The sequence below is a fragment of the Schistocerca piceifrons genome, chromosome 4, assembly GCF_021461385.2.
Source record: "Schistocerca piceifrons isolate TAMUIC-IGC-003096 chromosome 4, iqSchPice1.1, whole genome shotgun sequence".
NCBI lineage: Eukaryota > Metazoa > Arthropoda > Insecta > Orthoptera > Acrididae > Schistocerca > Schistocerca piceifrons.
In genome coordinates, this window is record NC_060141.1 from 77,669,418 (window position 1) to 77,691,668 (window position 22,251).

Sequence of the window (22,251 nt, forward strand, 5' to 3'; positions counted from 1 at the left end):
ACCACACATCTGTTGCTTCTTAATCGACGCAATATGGATGCTGCCAAAGCTTACAATTTTCTGGATTACACACTTGGGAACAGGTTCTTCAACATTACACGTTTTGTCTCCCTCTCATAGATTCAATCATCTCAAATTGTTGCCGTACACCTCTAATTCCCCTTTCCTTCCGCCTGCACCCATTTTATCTTCCTGTTTGTATACCATAAATACTCCTAATTACTTTCCTGTCAATTAATGGTTGTGTTCTGGGTACACAGCTGAGTTGTCATTCTCTCCCCCCACCCCCCACCCCCCCCCCCCAACACCCACCCACCTGTCTGTCTGTCCAGGTTCTCAATCTTTCTCTACAACGTTATCTTAGTGTGAATCCTTAGGTACCAGATACCTCTCCATTTGTGCCCCAACGTATTTCACACTTGGAGAGCCTCATCATCTGTTTTTTTTTCTTTTCTAATCCCATCCCACATCTCTAAAATATACTCAAGAACAGTCATTTCAGTTGAGAATTTGTTCTTGTGTGGTTGCCACTATTACAGATTTGTGTGCCTCATTCAAGTGTTTGTGATGTCTCTCATATACCTGACTTATGGGTAATATTTCTCATTAAATACTCTCAAGAATGTTACACAATCTGTTACATTTTTTTATAAATTTTATCTTCTTATACTCCCTTCATTTTACTTTTACATACTTGACATTATCTCCAACCCTTAGTAAAAGGTTCTGTGCCAGCTTAGGAATGATGCATTGCTGTTTTGGGGGACTTAAAATGATGCCTTCATATTTCATTTTCTTAGGGAAGAAAAATGTTAAATCAAAGCCAGGCATATTGCAAGGCAGGAGCTGGATCAAATGCTCTAGAAATTCTCAAGTTTCAGCTGGTAACCATCTTTCTCTACATGACTGTCTTATTAAGCACCTTCTGTTTTCAATTAGGTACGATCTATCTTCATTTAAAGATCTTTAGAGATTTCTAGAGTCTCTAACTTCAGCAACCACCTTGCAACACACATCTGGCTCTTTTTGCTTTATGCTAGCTGCAGACCAGTAGTATGCACTTAACATACAGGGTGGAGAAAAATTGTGTCACGAAATTTTAACCCTGGATGACCGATGCCAGTAGGAACCAAAACTAATAGTGTTGTGTAGGTCAACAATGCACAATTTTTAAACTACAGAAACTTGGTGCCACATGCTCTGATTGGCCGCAGGTTTGCCCTGTTGCCAGATGGTCTGCATGCAGGATCAAATGTAATAATATTATGAAAAAGGATAGTTGCTACTCACCATATAGCAGAGATGCCGAGTCGCAGATAGACACAATAAAAAGCCTGTCAGAATGTGTGTGTGTGTGTGTGTGTGTGTGTGTGTGTGTGTGTATTTGACAAAGGCCTTATGGGCCGAAAGGTTACTTTCCGATAGTCTTTTTGTTATGTCTATCTGCGACTTAGCATCTCCACTATATGGAAGTAGCAACTATCCTTTTCATAATATTGTTATAAAAGAAACTTTAATGGAAATCGTGGACTGTCAGCCAAGCTGATAGAAGAATTGAAACTGGGAAACAGAACTACTCTATCCAAACAATCCCAAACTTTAAACCGGCTGGGGAGGTTCACCACACATATTTTTAAGGTTACTTACTAAATCTTTACCCAAGCAACGTAATGAATTTAACTAAGTTATTTGTAACATAATATTCAGGAAACACACACACACCGTTTTTAGAGCATCACCTGTGACCAGCTTTGTGAAAGAAGCGGCAACACTTTCAGCTCAAACCGTTTCTGCTAATTTTGCACAAAAATGTGTGGCCGCATACAATGCAAGCTGTGGCTGCTCTCTTTGGTCAATGGAACTAGGAAGTACTGTACCATCTATCATGCTCTCTGGACTTAAGTTCTTGTGACTGTGATTAGATTCCAAAGATGAAGGAACCACTTTGTGGCATTTGCTTCAGAACTGTTCCAGAGATTCGACACGCAGCAGACTGTTCCATTCGCACCATCAACAGAACAGGCTCTGCTAACAGTATACTATGCCTTCCACATTGCTGGCAACAGGTTCTACACAATGATGGTGACTACTCCGAAGGACAGGAACAGGCGCAAACATGTAGCTCTTTTGAATCAGTTGTGAATAGATAGTTACCACTATTTAAGTTCCAACCCTCATATTATCAAAGACTGCACATTTTGTGTACAATATGCAAGTTAGTCTAAAAGTGAACAACAATCAAAGGACACTAAATACTACTGATAAACTATTCAAATATTATGAACAATGGGCTCATTAACTGAGAACAATAGAGTACCAGAAGCAAGACGACAAAATGCAAAAAGCAGTACAAGCAAAAGTAAGTACTTACTCATCTCAGGTTTTGCAGCTCTTATATAAAAGTTCATTTCCACAAAAAGTGGTCCATTTTTATGTGGCTCTACTTTCACAACATGTTCCACATCTGTACCAACTGCCCTGCCGATTTCATGGGAAGCTACACAGCACATAAACAAACGAAAATATCAAATATGAAATTCACTTTCTAAAACATTTGCAAATGTTAGGAACATTTCAGTGTGCATACGAACACTGAGTGGACCGTAACATTGCTGCACATTCACATAAAGTTACTAATTTCTTTCAGACAAAAAGAAGTGTGATGCAGCTCTTAACATTAAATATTTTTTGAAAGGGTGAAAGTGAGTAGTTACTTGCAGCCATCACATTAAGGATCTGAAAAGCTTTAGCACAAATTTAACATTCTTAGTACATACATACTGAAAGGGTACTGCTTCGGTTTTCGCTCCTGAAACAAAGTTATAGATTTTGGAGTCAATCAAATACAAAAGCTTTGGTAGATTTACTGCCTAAGCATAAATAAATAACTGTGCTGTATGACAAACACATCCCCACTACAAGGAAAAGTCTCCTATTAGTTTTGACAAATAGTGTGTACTCAAGAGAACGTTACTCTGCAAGGTTGTTTCCCTTCTAGTTACAAAACATACAAGAAAAGCTTCACTTTGTTACAGTCCTAACCAATATACAACCAATGAGTTTACATACTGTAAAGAAAAGCAACATGACATGTCCTAAATTCAATTGCTAAGTACAAATTTTTGCAAGACATCACTTTTTGGGTCATTTGCTGATACATACAACAGTAAATACATGAAACTTTCACACCATAATGGCAATTACTGTATATATGAATGCTGTGGGAATTAAAGTTTGATAACTGTGATTATGAATAAAATTCCACAAGAAACTGTGCTGAAGGAAAAAGGGATAGGAAGCAAGGAGAACATCTGAGCACAAGTATTGAAGCAACACTGGAAAAAAACATTCTTGGGCAATTCCAGATACTGTACCTGTCATAAGGCTATCATGATATAACCATATATCCCTGCTAAAATGAATACACTGTATAAAAGTAGCTACCTAAAGTGTTTTAAAAAATCAAAACAATAAATTTTTGCTAACTGACAGACCACAGATCCAAGGGTCTGGGGGTTGATCCCCAGTTGGCCTTAGGATGTTTTCTGTCAATTATCACTTCTTTCACCTCTGGCATCAATTTTTGATGTGTAAATTCCCAAGTTGCACAATGGTTCGGAGTCCATATTAAACTGTGGGTCACTATATAACTGAGCAGGTCAGTCAGTTCAAAAGTCAGAGGAAGGCAAGGGCATAACACCTCCAATAACAACATACCTAGTAAAGCACTTCAAACAAACCTTCAGGTTGAGAACAGCTTTACTTTCAAGTACTGAATAAATCCCAATGAGTAAGGTGCCTTGTTGGGTTGCTCATGTGTGGGAGTGAATAAATAAAAAGACCTCTTATAATACATTTGTTTTATTATCATAAAGAACATACAATTAAACACACACACACACACAACCAACAACTATATAACTTGCATTACACAATAGTTTCCTTATCTCTGCATAAATATCTATCAACAAAATATTCAGTTTGTTGATTTACAGAATGATAACAATTAAGTGATTAGCTGTACCATAAAATTCCACGAGAAGTGTGCCCAAAGCGTAAGTTTATCAGTCCATACATAAAAAAATCCTTGTGGTCCTTTGAGTGACAATTCCTTTCATTGAAGCATTTCCATAACCCTTAAAATACACACTTTTACCCATCTATTTTATATTTGGCTATGGTGATTAATTTTGTGACAGTTAGGACATATTCACGAGTGATCTGTATTCAACATTAACAACAAACTGGGAGTAAAAGAAGTACTGCTTGAAATTAATGACAACTAGTTGCTTTAAGTATGAATTTACAGTCAAAGAATGTGTGTACATTTTTAATGGTGAAACAATAAGTATTTGTAGTAGTACTATTACTACATCTTCCACATACGTAGGCCTCCAAAGACAATGACAAAATGAGGTATTTGATGGAAAAAGCTAATGTTAAATCATTACAATTTCACAATGAAGCTTGAAAAAATTTGCACCTCTGAAATAATAACACAGAAATGCAAAAACTTTTGAGATGACAAAGCTAACATTCATACAGTAGACACTACATTTTATACTTTTCTTCTTTGTAGTGTATTTTTTGATGAAACATTTTAACACACCAAGATGACTGTACAATATTCTCAGGAAACCACTATCAACCCTCCTCCTCTGAAAGAGTTTCTTTTATAGAGCTGGATATTCAAATATATTTAAAGTGATATGAAATTGGCTCCAGTCTTAGGTAACAAATCCTACCAGTTTGTGTTTAGTGAAATGTATGGAAAATAGAGTTTGCTGGGAAAAAAAACTAGAAATTCATGCTGTGCTAAAGCGAAAACAAATTGTGCATACTGAATTCCAAAGATTTCCTTGTATTTGGCGAACCAAGTAAAATGATCGGAATGGAATATTTCATCAAATTTAATGTAAATAAAAATGCACATATACTAATAATATTACAATTTGGTTGTAGTTTAGTACACTGAATGAATTTCTTAACATGTACGAGAACACATCAATACTTTAATATCAGCAATATAGCTGTGTTTAGAAGTCCAAGATGATCATGCATTGTGAAATTGGCAGAATGCTCTGCACACAATAGAAACTGGATTTGATTTACTTACATCACAGCTCTGGTGCTAAACTTGATTTCTTAACCTTTTCGAGATGGTACCTGAAGATAGAAACATACTGCATGCTGTTGCCGGAGTAACACTTCCAATGCCTCTCAGATTGGTATTTTTGTACAATACTTACATATGAATTGGGAGTAATGTGACACTAAACTATTTAGAGATGATTGTAGCCACTCTAAAATCTACTTATTGAATATAATTACAAGATAAACTTAAACTGATACATATTTTCTTCATAGTGTAACACTTTACCTTGTAATTCCCAGATACATATTTCAACTTGCATCACTAGCTTCCAAAGTCTCTGTGCTATTTACTAAAATTCATACTAAATTTAACTGTAGAGAGTATATAGCTTGCCTCTCATCTTCCATACTATAACTACCACAGTGCAAATCTCACTGAAGGCATCACTGTAGAGGTGGGGATGGTGAGACGCACACACAAGGAAATGATTATGTCTGCTTACAAGTAGCAGCAGACACAGGTAGTGGCGAGGACAACTTCCAGCATGTTGCCAAGCTTTATTAAGATTTGTTCAGACATCAATTGATAACACAGCATCACCACTGAAAAGTCTGTCACAGTATGGAGGGGAGTATTTATAGCTGTTCAGAACAGTTCACAGCAAGGCATTATGAGGAAGACTAATGTTACTGGTTACTGAGGGTTTGGGGGGGGAGGGACGGGCGATGCAGAGAATAGTTAAAAACTGGACTACGTTCCACCAAAAGGTGCTGTATTATAATAATACTACTACTACCACCACCACCACCACCACCACCACCACCACCACCACCAACAAGAAAAACAAAAACAACGACAATGAAATAATAATAATAATAATAATAATAATAACACAAACTCCAACTAATACAAACGAGAAGAGTAAATTAAAGAAGATAGAGCTCCAGCTTCACTGTAATGTGATAGTATTGGAAATATTTTACGCCTATAACTAATGCTCACATACAAAAATTGATTTCCATTACTTACCCAGGTATATTTCACCAAAACCTCCAACACCTATTGATCTTCCAAGTCTCCAACGTTTTCCTAACACATCTGTGAGGATCTCCCCCTCTCTTATTGGATCAGGCAATTTATTACCATTAGAAGCTATTCTCTTTTTGGGAGGCTCAATTTCTGGAGGTAAAATTGCATCTGACATCCGGCGACGCATTGCGCTCACAGGAAAACAGAATTTTGTAGCAATTCAGAATGGCAACTGTGGAAGATCATATCATTAAGTATGAAACTTAATTTAAAAGAGAGTAAATAGTTTTACAACTGAAATGCACTAAGATTAAAACCCTTACAGTACAAACGTACTTTTCATAACGCACAGTACCAATGGGGGACGGGGAGGGGGGGTACTTTGTGCCCACCAAAAAATTTTTACAATTTAATTTTTTTTAAATTTTTATCGACCTTTATCAGCAAAATATTGTATAAAGAGCTACTGATGTGAACTAAAAGCCCAGAAATTTTAAATTTCTTTTAGCACACTATACAAAAAGTATTTAGAATTTTTCATTTTTTTCGTCATTTAAATTTCTTTAGACCTATTTTCTTGAGCAGTATTTCCTTGCACTGATAGTAACAGTCATTACAGATTTATAAAGTCTTCATACTTGGAACATGTACCAGTTTTCTTGCTGTGTTTACTGCATGTAACTCTTACAGCTTCACAGATCATTCCTGTTTTGTCCACTTTATTGTACTTTACTGCTTTTGACTGGCTTTCATGACAACACAAATGACATCGTCCCCTCCCTCCTTTAGCTTCCTTTGCAACGAACTTCTGCTTGATATTCCATCCGAGAATACCTCCAATGGCTGAAACCACACACTTCTGGAGTCTTCTATTATACATAGTCCTTTCTTCACTGTATGATTTCGTGAGCTGTAGTCCCCAGTTCTTGAATAGTAAGCCGTTGCTTATTAGATTTTGTCTTATCCCACAATGGGGAGATGAGCTGAAACAATGTATAACCATTTAATACTGCTATGTCCACAAGAGTATAGAAAATAGATAGCAGCCATCTTCTTGTAGCCCTCTTAATGGAAAATTTTGTCACCATTTGATTTTGAGATGTCTCAGTTCTTGTGGTATATGCTTCCTATTAACTTGTAATGTTCCCACAAGAGTCAGCTTGTGATTCCTCCAAAATCTTTGGCCAAATCAACTGAACTGTAATATATGTCTGTGGTGGCAACACATCCTGAAATATTTATAGGAACAACCAGGCATTTCACTACAACTGAAGTTGAATTTGATTGTTGTGGACTATCATTTTTTCTCCCTGCATACTACTCCATGCTGAGAACATATCTGGTTTTAAAAGAGTTTGAGCATTCATACAAGCATACCATACTTTCCCAGTTTCTCCTTCATGAAGACCTTGAAGGGACATCTGCCACACAACAAAGGCAACATTTCATCAATAACGGTGTCCACCCCAGCAGAATAATATTTTGATAGTAGTTCAATCATTTCCTCAAATACGTCTCATACTGCAGCGAACTTGTCATGTTCCCTACGCTCATTTTGTGTCTCTGTCATCAAATCTTACTATTTTAATAAGATGATGGAAGCTAGTTCTATTCATAGTAGCAGTATAAGCAAATCTTCCTGAGGTGTTGGACCATACATCAAAGACTACATGACTGACTCTTGCTCTCCTTCCCCATAATACGAAACCCAACATATGCCACGAATTCAAGTCAGCCTGTTCTGAATAAATTCTGTCTCCATGCTTATTCATTGGTATGCTTTATTATGGTGACAATTTCTGGAGAACAAATCTTTTCAAATGATTCTATTATTGTTCCGACTTTACCTTCTTTTCTTACGCCTTCTCACTCTTTCACTATGTTTTGTGCTACGCGCCTTGCGGTACGATGAGGCCTAAATGTAAAAACCTTTCCAGTCTTGTCAGTGACCTCACCAGCTGTGTTATCATTCTCTGCAGGTGCACAGAGTTCCTCTTCCGAGTGTCTCTATACCATCACTGTCCAAATCCTCACATACAACACATTCCTCTTTAGTTTCACTCACCAAATTCAATTTCCAAATCTGCAGATTCTTCTAAAATTTCTAATACTTCTCTCTCAGTATGATAGCGATGGTACATTTTCAATCACAGTTGTCTCTAACACTGGACAAAATGGCACTCAATAAGAAGGAACAAGAAACAATCAGAAATCATACAGAAACGAATTGTTATTGAGATTACTGTTACTACGTACACAGAGAAATTCAATGCACTGAGGTACTACACTACCAAAATTTTATAATTTATGGAATAAGACAATCCTTGTCAAATCGTATCTACTGCTAAGGAGGTACACTTAAATTAACAGATTAAGTTTAACAGAAAAATTTATACATTTATAAAATCTGGTATAGGAAATAATAAAAAACAACACACATTTTATAAGAATTTTAAAATATGAAATATCAATCTAAATTACAACATTTACAGAAGGTGGGCACAAAGTAGCACCCCTCCCCCCCCCCCCCACAATTGCCCAAATCTGCCATACGTTTCTTCCTCTTCACCCTATCACCTCAGGTTGGCATCTCTCTCTCTCTCTCTCTCTCTCTCTCTCTCTCTCTCTCTCCCCTCTCCCCCCCCCCTTCCCCTCCTTCACTAACATTCTCTTTTCAACTGCCTCTCCCTTTCTCCCTCTTCATCTCCACCTCTCTCCCCTCCCCCCCCCCCCCCCTTCCTCAATGTCTTTTAGCTGTACCCAATGGATGCTTCTTATCTTGTTGTACAGCAGCGGATTCATCTGTCAGAAGATCCACCTCTTTCCCACTACTCACTACTTGCATCCTTCCCTACACTCAATAATAGAATGTCAACAATTAGTCTCTCTCTCTCTCTCTCTCTCTCTCTCTCTCTCTCTCTCTGTGTGTGTGTGTGTGTGTGTGTGTGTGTGTGTGTGTGTGTGTGTGTGTGTGTGTGTGTGTGTCTCAATAATAGAATGTCAACAATTAGTCTTGCTGTGTGTGTGTGTGTGTGTGTGTGTGTGTGTGTGTGTGTGTCCTTAGGCTACAAATAAAGTTAGTGCTCAAAAACTACTGTGAATGCTGTCTTGTATTATTTTTCTTTGCTTCACACATTAAACTCTTTATTTGCTACATGAATATTGAAATGATGTGAATACTAAAATTTACATAATACACAAGATGGGGAAAAATTAGTATTATAGTTGCATGTAAAAAAGGAGCACATATACATAACTGTATAAATAATATACCGAAACACACTAGCAGCACATTGAAAATTTGTCAAATCAAGTATTCAAAGTTTCAAGCATTTTCTTTGTCAAAAAGTGTCATACAGAAGATAGGGAAAGCAAAGGATGGTAAAGGAACAATCACTTTTTAGAATCAATTAAGATTTCAGATAGTTACTATTAAAACAATATGACAATATTTTAAGCTTAAAATGTGTGTAGATAAAAAGAAGAATGAGGCAAAGTTACTGGTCTGGGAGTAGTGTCTTCATTTAGTAATCAAAATGTCCTCAGTGACGGGTTCGAAACCCACCACCACTTAAATTTTGAACAAAAATCATTAGCAATGGTAGTCGAAGGCTTCCAACACAAGAAGTCGTTCCGTTCAGCCAAAGGCCCTGTCAAAGACAGTGGAGGAGCAAACAGAGATTCAGGGCACTTCCTTGCCCTTGGTTGGGAAACTGCCCCTAAAGGCAGAAGAATCAGCGGTGATCAACAGCACAAGGATGCAGATGGCAATGGAAGTCACTGAATTAAAGAAACATGATGTGCACCCACAGGACAGGCATGTAACTGAAAAAGTGTCACAATGATCTCTCCACTGGCAAAAGGTTCAGACTAGCCCTCCATTCAGATCTCTGAATAACCAACATTCTATGAGTCGGGGCATGGAATGTCAGATTTTGAACATGGTAGGGAAGCTAGAAAATCTGAAAAGGGAAATGCTAACACACATTCTAGAGGTAGTGAGAGTCAGTGAAGTAGAATGGAAAGAAGACAAGGATATCTGGTCAGATAAGTATATGGTAATAACAGCAGCAGAAAACAGTACGATGGAGTATGATTCTTTATTAATAGGAAAGCAGGGCAGAGAGTGCATTAGAGCGAACAGATGGGTGACGGGTTGTTCTCATCAGAATTGATAAACATTGACAAAAATAGTTCCGGTACATATGCCAACGTCGCAAGCCAAAGATGAAGAGAGAGAGAAAGTACATGAGGATATTGAACAGGTGATTCAATACATAAAGGGAGATGAAAATCTAATAGTCATAGCGGAGTGGAGAGTGGTTCAAGCGGAAGGAGTAGAAGAAAGGGTTACAGAAGAACATGAGCTTGGTACTAGGAATGAGAGAGGATAGAGACTAATTGAGTTCTGAAATAAATTTCTGCTAGTAATATTGAATAATCTGTTCAAGAATCACAAGAGGAGGAGGAGGAGGAGGAGGAGGAGGAGGAGGAGTTATACTTGGAAAAGGCTAGGGGATACAGGAAGATTTCAGTTAGATCACATAGTGGTCAGGCAGAGATTCCAAAATCACATACTGGATTGTAATGTGTACCCAGGAGCAGATATAGGCTCAGATCACAATTTAGTAGCGACGATGAGTAGGCTGAAGTTTAAGAGACTAGTCAGGAAGAATCAATATGCAAAGAAGTGGAATATGGAAGTACTAAGGAACGAAAAGATATGATTGAAGTTCTCTGAGGCTACAGATAATGCAATGAGGAACAGCTCAGAAGGCAGTTCAGAGGAACAGACAGACATCTTTAAAAAGGACAATTGCAGAAGTTGGAAAGAAAAACAGACACAATGAAGGTAATTTTGATGAATCCATGGATAACAGAAGAAATATTTTAGTTCATCGATGTAAGAAGTACAAAAATTTTCAGGGAAATTCAGGAATACAGAAATGCAATTTGCTTTGGAATGAAATAAATAGTAAGTGCAGGGAAACTAAGCCAAAATGACTGCATGAAAAACGCGAAGAAATCGAAAAAGAAATGATTATCAAAAGCAATAACTAAGCATACAGGGAAAAGAAACCTGAGTGAAATTAAAAGCAAGGGTGGTAACAATAAGACTGCAATGGGAATTCCGCTGTTAAATGCACATTGTCCGATGATCTGACAGAAGAGGAAACAGGAGTCAATATACAAGAGTTCGGAGATCCAGTATTAGGATCAGAATTTAAAGGGCTTTGGAAGACTTACAGTCGAATAAGGCAGAAATAATAGATATCATTCCATCAAAATTTCTAAAGAGATTGGGATAAGTGGCAATGAAGTGCCTATTCACGCAGGTGTACAGAATGTGAGAATTAGGTGATACTCCATCAGACTTTCATGAAAATATCATTCACAAAGTTCCGAAGATTGCAAGAGTTGACAAGTGCAAAAATTATTGCACAATCAGCTTAACAGCTCATGCATCAAGTTGCTGACCAAGAATCACGTACAGAAGAATCGAAAATACAGTTGAGGATGTGTTAGATGACAATCAGTTTGGCTTTAGGAAAGGTAAAGGCACCAAGGAGGCAATTCTGACATTGTGGTTGATAATGGAAGCAAGACTAAAGAAAAATCACAACATGTTAACAGGATTCATCAACCTGGAGAAAGTGTAAGACACTATAAAATGGTGCAAGTTGTTCAAAATTCTGTGAAAAACATGGGTAAGCTATATGGAAATATAGGTAATATACAATATGTACAAGAGCCAAGAGGGAACAAAGAGTGGCACAACAGGAATGAATCACTCAGATTAATATGAATGGAAGACAGGGATGCAGTCTTTCACCTACTGTTCAATCTCTGCATCAAAGAAGTGACTGAGGAAATTGAAAGAATGGTTCATGGAGGAATTACAGACTAGATTAGATTTACTTTCATTCCAATTGAATACTGCTCAGCAGTGTGGGATCCGTACCAGATAGGGTTGATAGAAGAGATAGAGAAGATCCAACGGAGAGCAGCGCGCTTCGTTACAGGATCATTTAGTAATCGCGAAAGCGTTACGGAGATGATAGATAAACTCCAGTGGAAGACTCTGCAGGAGAGACGCTCAGTAGCTCGGTACGGGCTTTTATTGAAGTTTCGAGAACATACCTTCACCAAAGAGTCAAGCAGTATATTGCTCCCTCCTACGTATATCTCGCGAAGAGACCATGAGGATAAAACCAGAGAGATTAGAGCCCACACAGAGGCATACCGACAGTCCTTCTTTCCACGAACAATACGAGACTGGAATAGAAGGGAGAACCGATAGAGGTACTGAAGGTACCCTCCGCCACACACCGTCAGGTGGCTTGCGGAGTAAGGACGTAGATGTAGATGTAGATGTAGATCCACAGTGAGGAGGTCCTCCAGAATGTAGAACATGTCAGAAAAACAACAATACATGACAAATATTTACAACTCAAACAAATAAGCTAATGTACCATTCCACAGGTCCCAAGTGGCATGGTCGTCATTTTTTAATGAACACTATATGAAAGAATCATTTTACAATTACTAATGCACTGAATTTAAAATTTTTTTTATTTGTTTATAAGGTAATAAACGTGTAATACAACTACTAAGTACTTATTTACAATGAACACATTACTGCACTGAACTGGTGCAGAAGTTATACTGTACTTATATAGACACACACACACACACACACACACACACACACACTTATTTACAATGAACACATTACTGCACTGAAATTGTGCACAAGTCATATACACACACAAATCAGTTGGTTCTACTGAGAAATTCATCAATGGAGTAGGAGTTGGCCACCAATAAATCCTTTAGGCTTCTCTTAAACTGAATTTCTTTGGTTTTTAAGCTTTTTATGGCTGCTGGTGAGTTATTGGAAATATGTGTTCCTGAATAATGCACACCTTTTTGTATAAGACTAAGTGACTTTAAATCCTTGTGAAGATTATTCTTATTTCTAGTATCGATTCCATGAATTGAGCTGTTGGTTTTAAAAAGTGATATATTTTTAATGACAAATTTCATTATGGAATAAATATATTGGGAAGCAGTAGTTAGTATCCCTAGTTCCCTCAACAGGTTTCTGCAGGATGTTCTTGAGTTCACACCACATATAACTCTTACTGCATATTTTGTGCCTGGAAAACTTTAGCTCGGTTTGATGAATTACCCCACAAAATAATCCCATATGACATTATGGAATGAAAGTAAGCGTAGTGTGCCAGCTTTTTCATTTTTATATCCCCTATGTCTGACAATTCACATTGCAAATAGAGATTTGTTAAGACGCTTCAGCAGTTCTGTGGTGTGCTCCTCCCAGTTGAATTTATTATCAAGCTGTAATCCCAAGAATTTAGCACTGTCCACTTCTCCTATCTGCTTGTCATCGTATGTTAGGCATATACTCGTGGGACACCACTTACAAGTTCTGAACTGCATGTAGCGTGTTTTTTCAAAGTTTAGTGACAAAGAATTGGCTAGGAACTGGTGATTAATGCCCACAAGTATTTTATTAGCTGACCTTTCTAAGACTACACTTGATTTGCTATTTATTGCAATGTTTGTATCATCAGCAAACAAAACGAACTTGGCTTCTGGTAATGTTACTGACGAAAGGTCACTGATATGCACAAGAAAAAGGGCCCTAAAGTGGAACCTTGAGGGACGCCACACGTAATTAGTTCCCAGTTGGATGATGCCTGATAGCTTGATACATGTCTCTTTCCTAATAACACCCTTTGTTTCCTGCCAGAGCTATAAGCTTTGAACCATTTTGCAGCATTTCCTGTTACACTATAATATTCTAATTTACTTAAAAGGATACTGTGATTTACACAGTCAAATGCCTTTGATAGATCACAAAATATACCAGTTGCCTGAAATTTTTTGTCTAATGAATTAACCACATTTTCACTGTAAGTGTAGATAGCCTTCTTAATATCAGAACCCTTCAGAAATCCAAACTGTGACTCTGACATTAGGTTATTTGAGATAAGATGGTTATAAAGCCAATTGTACATTACTTTTTCTAAAATTTTGAGAATGCCAGCAAAAGTGAAATTGGACGGAAATTTGATGCCATTTCTTTATCTCCCTTCTTAAACAGTGGCTTAACTTCAGCATATTTCAACCATTCAGGAAATATTCCACTGATAAATGACTGGTTACACAGATAGCTTAATATGTTACTTAACTCAGAATCACATTCTTTAACTTTGTTGACATTTCATCACGTCCACTAGATGTTTTTGATTTTAAAGATTTTATGATGGATATAATTTCTGCTGGGGTAGTGAGAGTCAAATACATATTATGGAAATTACTTGAAATGTCTGGTCTGAAGTATTCCATAGCAGCATCTACAGAACCTGACAACCCCATCTTGTCAGTAACAGTTATAAAATGTTTGTTAAAAAGTTCTGCAACACTATACATGTCTGCCACCAATGTATCATTTACTCTTAATGCTATTTGTCCCTCTTCATGTCTCATTCTACCGGTCTCCTCCTTCACTATTTTCCATATAGTCTATTTTGTTTTCTGATATGACTATCTTTTCCTTGTAATATATTTGCTTTGATATCCGTATTACAGTCTTTAATATTTTGCAGTATTTCTTGTAATGTGCTATAGCATCAACATCAGAACTGTTTCAGATTGACAGATACAGTTTTCTTTTTGTTTTACAAAATACCCATATTCCTTGAGTAATCCATGGCTTCTTTGTAGACTTTACTCTAACCTTGGTAAGTTTAGGGGGAAAACAGCGTTCAAATAAAGTAAGCAGTTTATTAGCAAGAGTGTTATATTTTTCATTCAATTTAAGGTGAAAGGATATCAATGATACATTCACTGATGACACTGCTATCCCCAGTGAAAGTGAAGAAGAATTGTAGGATCTGCTGAATGGAATGAACTGTTTAATGAGTACAGAATTTGGATTGAGAGTAAATCAGCAAAAGATGAAGGTAATTAGAAACAGCAGAAATAAGGATAGTGAGAAACTTCACATCAGGAATGGTGATCACGAAGTAGATGAAGTTAAGGAATTCTGTTACTTATGTACCACAATAACAAATGACAGATGAGCAAAGAGGACATAAAAAGCAGATTAGCACTGGCAAAAACGGACATTCCTGGCCATGAAAAGTTTATTAGTGTCAAACACAGGCCTTCATTTCAGGAACATATATCTGATAATATATGCTGAGGCACGGCACTGTATGGTGATGAAACATGGACTGTGCGAAAACCAGAAACAAAGAGAACCGAAGAATTTGGGATGTGGTGCTACAGAAGAATGTTGAGAAGTACGTGGACTGATAAGGTAAGGACTGTGGAGATTCTCTGAAGAATTGGCGAGGAAACGAATGTATGGAAAACACTGATAAGGAAAAGGGACAAGTTGGCATGACATCTGTTAAGACTTCACGGAATGGCTTCCATGTTACTAGAGGGAGCTGAAGAGAGTAAAAACTGTAGAGGAAAACTGAGACTGGAATGCATCCAGCAGTCAACTGAGAATGTAGGTTGCAAATGCTGCTCTGAGAATGAAAAGTTGGCACAGGAGAGGAATTTGTGGTGGGTCGCATCAAACCAATCAGAACACTTAAAAAAAAAAATTATAATTTGATTAGGTGGACTGAAGCAGCCTGCAAATAATGTAGGTGTGCATTTCTTATCATCATTTGACCTCCAATACAGGAATGCTCAATACAAATGGATGTAACTTAGCATCCTGTTACTACATACCTATTCCAAATATATAATGTAATTCCTTGCCATTTCATAGTGTTTTCCCTGTATCTTTCAGACCATCATGGTCAACTAGTGACATTTACTATTAGGGTATGTGACAAAAATGACTGGAAAACTACAAGGATGATAAATGAAAAGGGATTCAGGAATTCAAGAAAAGTTTGCAAAATACAGACTGGAAAGCTTACAAAACACCCCTTGTGTGAAAAATATAAATTCTGGAAGATTATTAGGCTATTCAGAAAACCTGTTTTCCTATAATCTAACCAGAGGAAACAGATCAAATGCATCTAAACTCTGGATTACTAGTGGAATCACAATATCAAATAGATTTAAGAGAAGATTACTTTCCATCAAGGGACACTGAGGATGACAGGGTTCAATCAATTTACAAAGTGCTATGTAAAATTTTAAGCAATGGCATCAGAACATCAAAATTTATGTACAGGGTGATTATAAATCAATATTGGGGTTTTAATGCTTTATGATATTTGTTATATTAAACTTACAGTTATAAATGATGTCAAATGAAAGAGCCACACAAACAGTTTTACCAAGAACCTTATAAATGTTCAATGAGAGCACCATTTGTCACATGGCACACATCAAGTCTATAGCCGAGTTCTTCCCAAACGTTGATAAGTGTGTTTTCAGTGATTGTAGCAACAGCTGCTTCAATCCGGTTTCTTAATTCAGGGAGGTCTGCTGGTAGCGGAGGCAGGTACACATGATCCTTGATGAAGCCTCAAAGGAAAAAATTGCATGGCGTTAGGTCAGGTGAATGTGGAGGCCATGCAAAGCAAGCCCTGTCGTTGGGCCCCTTGCGTTTAGGAGGAACTCGACTGTAGACTTGATGTGTGCCATGTGACAAATGGTGCTCACATTTAACATTTATACGGTTCTTGGTAAAACTGTTTGAGTTGCTCTTTCATTTGACATATCATTTATAACTGTAAATTTAATCAGGTAATAAATACGAGGGCAGTTCAATAAGTAATGCAACACATTTTTTTTCTCGGCCAATTTTGGTTGAAAAAACCGGAAATTTCTTGTGGAATATTTTCAAACATTCCCGCTTCGTCTCGTACAGTTTCATTGACTTCCGACAGGTGGCAGCACTGTACGGAGCTGTTAAAATGGCGTCTGTAACGGATGTGCGTTGCAAACAACGGGCAGTGATCGAGTTTCTTTTGGCGGAAAACCAGGGCATCTCAGATATTCATAGGCGCTTGCAGAATGTCTACAGTGATCTGGCAGTGGACAAAAGCACGGCGAGTCGTTGGGCAAAGCGTGTGTCATCATCGCCGCAAGGTCAAGCAAGACTGTCTGATCTCCCGCGTGCGGGCCGGCCGTGCACAGCTGTGACTCCTGCAATGGCGGAGCGTGCGAACACACTCGTTCGAGATGATCGACAGATCACCATCAAACAACTCAGTGCTCAACTTGACATCTCTGTTGGTAGTGCTGTCACAATTGTTCACCAGTTGGGATATTCAAAGGTTTGTTCCCGCTGGGTCCCTCGTTGTCTAACCGAACACCATAAAGAGCAAAGGAGAACCATCTGTGCGGAATTGCTTGCTCGTCATGTGGCTGAGGGTGACAATTTCTTGTCAAAGATTGTACAGGCGATGAAACATGGGTTCATCACTTCAAACCTGAAACGAAACGGCAATCGATGGAGTGGCGTCACACCCACTCCCCTACCAAGAAAAAGTTTAAAGCCATAACCTCAGCCGGTAAAGTCATGGTTACAGTCTTCTGGGACGCTGAAGGGGTTATTCTGTTCGATGTCCTTCCCCATGGTCAAACGATCAACTCTGAAGTGTATTGTGCTACTCTTCAGAAATTGAAGAAACGACTTCAGCGTGTTCGTAGGCACAAAAATCTGAACGAACTTCTCCTTCTTCATGACAACGCAAGACCTCACACAAGTCTTCGCACCCGAGAGGAGCTCACAAAATTTCAGTGGACTGTTCTTCCTCATGCACCCTACAGCCCCGATCTCGCACCGTCGTATTTCCATATGTTTGGCCCAATGAATGACGCAATCCGTGGGAGGCACTACGCGGATGATGAAGAAGTTATTGATGCAGTACGACGTTGGCTCTGACATCGACCAGTGGAATGGTACCGTGCAGGCATACAGGCCCTCATTTCAAGGTGGCGTAAGACCGTAGCATTGAATGGAGATTACATTGAAAAATAGTTTTGTGTAGCTAAAAGATTGGGGAATAACCTGGTGTATTTCAATGCTGAATAAAACAACCCCTGTTTCAGAAAAAAAAGTGTTGCATTACTTATTGAACTGCCCTCGTATTATAAAGTGTTAATACCCCGATATTCATTTATAAACACCCTGTATTTTCAAGAGAAAATAAGTTCTTCAATCAACAAGATAATGATTGTTTGGAATAAAATGAAAAGGAGACAGGAGAAACAAATCAAGAAAATTAAGAAGTTTCATGAAAGGTAGATAATGAAATGAAAAAAAAAGTCCCAAAACTGCAGATACCTTTAATAACAGTTTTATGGCAGAGCAGATAATTTTACTTTCAAAACTTCCTTAATAGGTATTGTATAAACCTTAATAAATAGCCTATAGTTTCTACGAAAAGCCTTCCAAAACAAGTTGTTTTGAATTGAAGTGCTTCCTACATCTCCAAAAGAAATTTTTATTATTATACATTGTCTTAAAAATATATGTTTCAGTGGTTACTAAGGGTGAAATCAGTCATAAAATAATGATATGTTCTCAGACGAACTTAGTAAAACACTGACATACTTATGTAATGAATTTTCCCATAACAGTTCTATCCCAGAGACAAAAATATCCCAGAGCCACTTCGCAAAAGAGGGTAACAAAGGATCAGTAAAAAATAATTGACCCATCACATTACTGTCTATATTTTCAAAAATTTCTGAGAAGAAGCCTCTACAAGAATTTAAATGAGTTAGTATTAGTCCAGATATGAGACTGGTAGACAGGTATAAAATATATCACTTTAAATGTCATGCAGATAATGTGGTGGAGTTTTGAGACTGAGGGCAACTTCTGCTCCAACACTGAAGACTATCTTCAAATTAACTCTTAAATTTAATGTTTAATGTTGTTTCATAGTTAGAATTAGCACTGTAATCCAACAGTTTTTTCACAATGTTAAGTTGATGAACTGAACTGCAGTTCAATGCACATCTTTGACTTCTTTCTAAATTTCAGGCACTATGTAGGATCAATTAGTCATATTCTATGACTAATCATGAATAATAAACCACCAATAAGGGAAGAGAGAGAACACAGGTTTGAATTGTGAAGTCTGTAAATAATTGTTATTCCAATTTCAATGTGTACTTGTCTTCTGACCCAGGATTTTATCCATTATTTCTATCTACCTTTATTCAGTCACTATACAGCTTTCCTATTTCTTGCCCACTTTTATCTCACAATCAACTGTTTACACATTAAAAAAAATCTTCTGTTTCTACATTGTCATTCCAGTTCCACGCAGTTTTGTTTGAATCTGATAAATAGTAATATTTTATTGGACAGTCTTTGAACATAATAATTTATCTTAATTTATAAGTAACTGTTTCAAATTATCAGCAAACTTAATTGAAAACACTGTCTCCTGTTTTATGAATTTGTGACTGCTTTCACTGCAATTCCTCTCAACCTCACTACTTCCCACAAAACATGTCTAAATCTGATGTATGCCATGTCATTACGTTAAAATTATTGCAGATTTTTCTCAATTTCCGAGTATATATACATTCACATTTATTAAAAAATTTAATAGAAAAGGAGTAGTTAACTCCAATGTACCAAGCACACTTTTAGTATCAGTAATCAAGCTTTTGAATATAACTTGTGCTCTATATTGAGCTCCTGTCCTTTGAGCTGTTTTCTCAGTTCATTCTTATATCTTCGCTTATTTCCAATTTGCAACTCTTATACAATTACTCAATTTTTCTCGTTTTGTACCACGGTGGTTACCACACCAATAGTCTATGTACATAGATCTTTAGCAGTATTACATCACACAGTCCACATTTCTTCTTTTACAATGCAAAATATCTCCCACAGCATAAAATGCATTAATACAATACAGGGTAAACAACAGAAATATCTGGTAACATGAAATGGTAATTTACCTTGCAAAGACAACTACATTAACTCTAGACTCTTCAGATCTTTCTCGATACTTGAATGGTCCTAAAGCCACCTGAAACATTAAAAAAAAAAAACACAATTTTTTCAACTGGAATAGAGTTATGGCAATGTCACATTACATGATTCATACAAACACACATATTGCGAAGTGAGTTGTCGACAGGAACTTACTTAATTGAAATTTATAGCATACACAGCATGTTACATAGCAGGCATAATGGTGTGGCAGAAATAATCAGCTAAATTATTGGAAATATTAAGCATAAAGGTCTAATTAGACATAGTTATCAATCAAGATATTATGTAACTATTTATAAACTATGTAACAATGCAGAACTGTGTAAAATCACAAATGGAGGGACACTGTACATAGAACACAATGAACGGTCTAATGACTTTACTTAAATTTCTGTATACAAGCAATGAAAATGTATGGCACCATAGTCAACATAAAAACAAACTAATTTCCAAAAGGTAAAAGAATTGTTCAAACATCTCTAAAAATTGGTTTTATTTAGCAGTGAATTCGACAGCAAAATATTGCATCAAAATTTCTTTTATATTTGGCATGACTGCTTCACAAATCAGCCGAAATTTGTCTATCTGCCAAAAATACACACCAATTGCCACACCTATATTGCCATACAGTTTCATATTTTGAGTTTTAAAGGGACACACATCATTTGAGAATTTGTTCCAATTTTCTAATGACATTCCTGTATGATATGTATATTTAAACTACTGTCCTACAATATTAACCAGAATGTTGTATAGATCTTTAATTTCTTTTAATTGGGTTGTTGGCTCCATGTGTAAATGCATAACTACAGATTTTCACTTTCTGGTACTGAAGACTTCAATCCTTGGTAAGGCATATATGCCCACACTTTGGCTGCAGTTGGGATTGGATTCCACACTGAACACAGCTTTGACCATAACTGTCTTGGTGAGTCAGTTTACTTGCACCATTTGGTCAATGCACTGTCTCAAGTACCATATAAACTGTAACAAACTATCTGTAAGTCTGTTTAGGTAGTGACATCAATAGAATGTATGACTGAATTCATGTTCCTACAAAAATGTGCACAACTTACGTAAATATAAGATTTCATAAGTCACCGAATTCAGAATACACTCATAAAAATGTATTGTTTGTTTTTCCCCAGCATGAATTTATTGCTCGACTATTTGGAATATGTTTATCAGCCACAACACCCTTTTCAGATAGGCATACAGGAAAACAATTAACTACTAAAGGTACAGTTGCAGAGAGCTCATCTACACAGGCAATTTTTCACAGTCAGAAAATATATTGTTTATTGTTGTTTGCTTTCTTGGAAGTCAAGTGCTCTCATTCTCAAATACTGGAGGAATGTAGTCCTGGTATTTGCATACCATAGTTTACATTGCCTCAAAACAGTTTCATGTCGCATGGATCATTTTGCACAATAGATTGTGATGATGTGGGACGAGTCATTTTACATTCACATTGCAAATTAATTCATACATATGGTTACATTCTGAACATGTCTAATTTCCTTTCTTTGCTTTCGTAAAGCAAGGAAAATAGAGGTCAGAGTTAAGTTCTATCTACCATCTTTTTACACATTACAGTAATAGAAATTCTTCTCTGGAATAGAAGGAGCTGTCAAAGAGAGACTTTTTGGTGTGTGTGTGTGTGTGTGTGTGTGTGTGTGTGTGTGTGTGTGTGTGTGTGTGTGTGTGTGTCTTCCAAATTTTACTTCGCAGCCTGTCAGATACAACTAGGTAAATGATTAAAAACTTTTGTCGCAGCATTGTGCTCCCCTTTTTGTACTAAAGACAAAGACCATAATGTGGAGTAATTATGTACAGCATTGTTCCTTTTGAACTATAGTGGATTACTTGCAATAAACTCCACGAGGGGATAAATATACTATGAAGCAGTAGTCAGCATGTCCAACTGAAACAGATGCCTACAATATGATTGTGGGTGAGTATCGCACATTATTCTTACAGCATGTTTTGGAGCAAGAGTTGTTACCCCCCACAACATTATTCCATATGACATTATTGAATGAAAATAAGCAAATCATGTCAACTTATTGATTTGTCTCTTCTCAAGATTTGCAATGATTGTAAGTGCAAATGTGGCTGAACTAAGTTGTTTTAGCAGTTCCAAAAAGTGCTGCTTCTAATT

At 37.1% G+C, this 22,251-nt stretch overlaps 1 protein-coding gene across 2 annotated transcripts in view; it reads right to left on the reverse strand.

Annotated features, from left to right (window-relative positions):
- Window positions 1–22,251, reverse strand: part of LOC124796408 (serine/threonine-protein kinase VRK1-like) — an 87,360-nt gene that overhangs the window by 61,771 nt on the left and 3,338 nt on the right. For both annotated transcript variants that reach the window (XM_047260585.1, XM_047260586.1), the window contains exons 2-4: window positions 20,054–20,124; window positions 6,125–6,356; window positions 2,372–2,497 (exon numbers count right to left, since the gene is read on the reverse strand). In XM_047260585.1, the coding sequence (XP_047116541.1) occupies window positions 2,372–2,497; window positions 6,125–6,311 (313 nt within the window). In that variant the 5' untranslated portion in view covers window positions 6,312–6,356; window positions 20,054–20,124. The remainder of the gene's footprint in view (window positions 1–2,371; window positions 2,498–6,124; window positions 6,357–20,053; window positions 20,125–22,251) is intronic.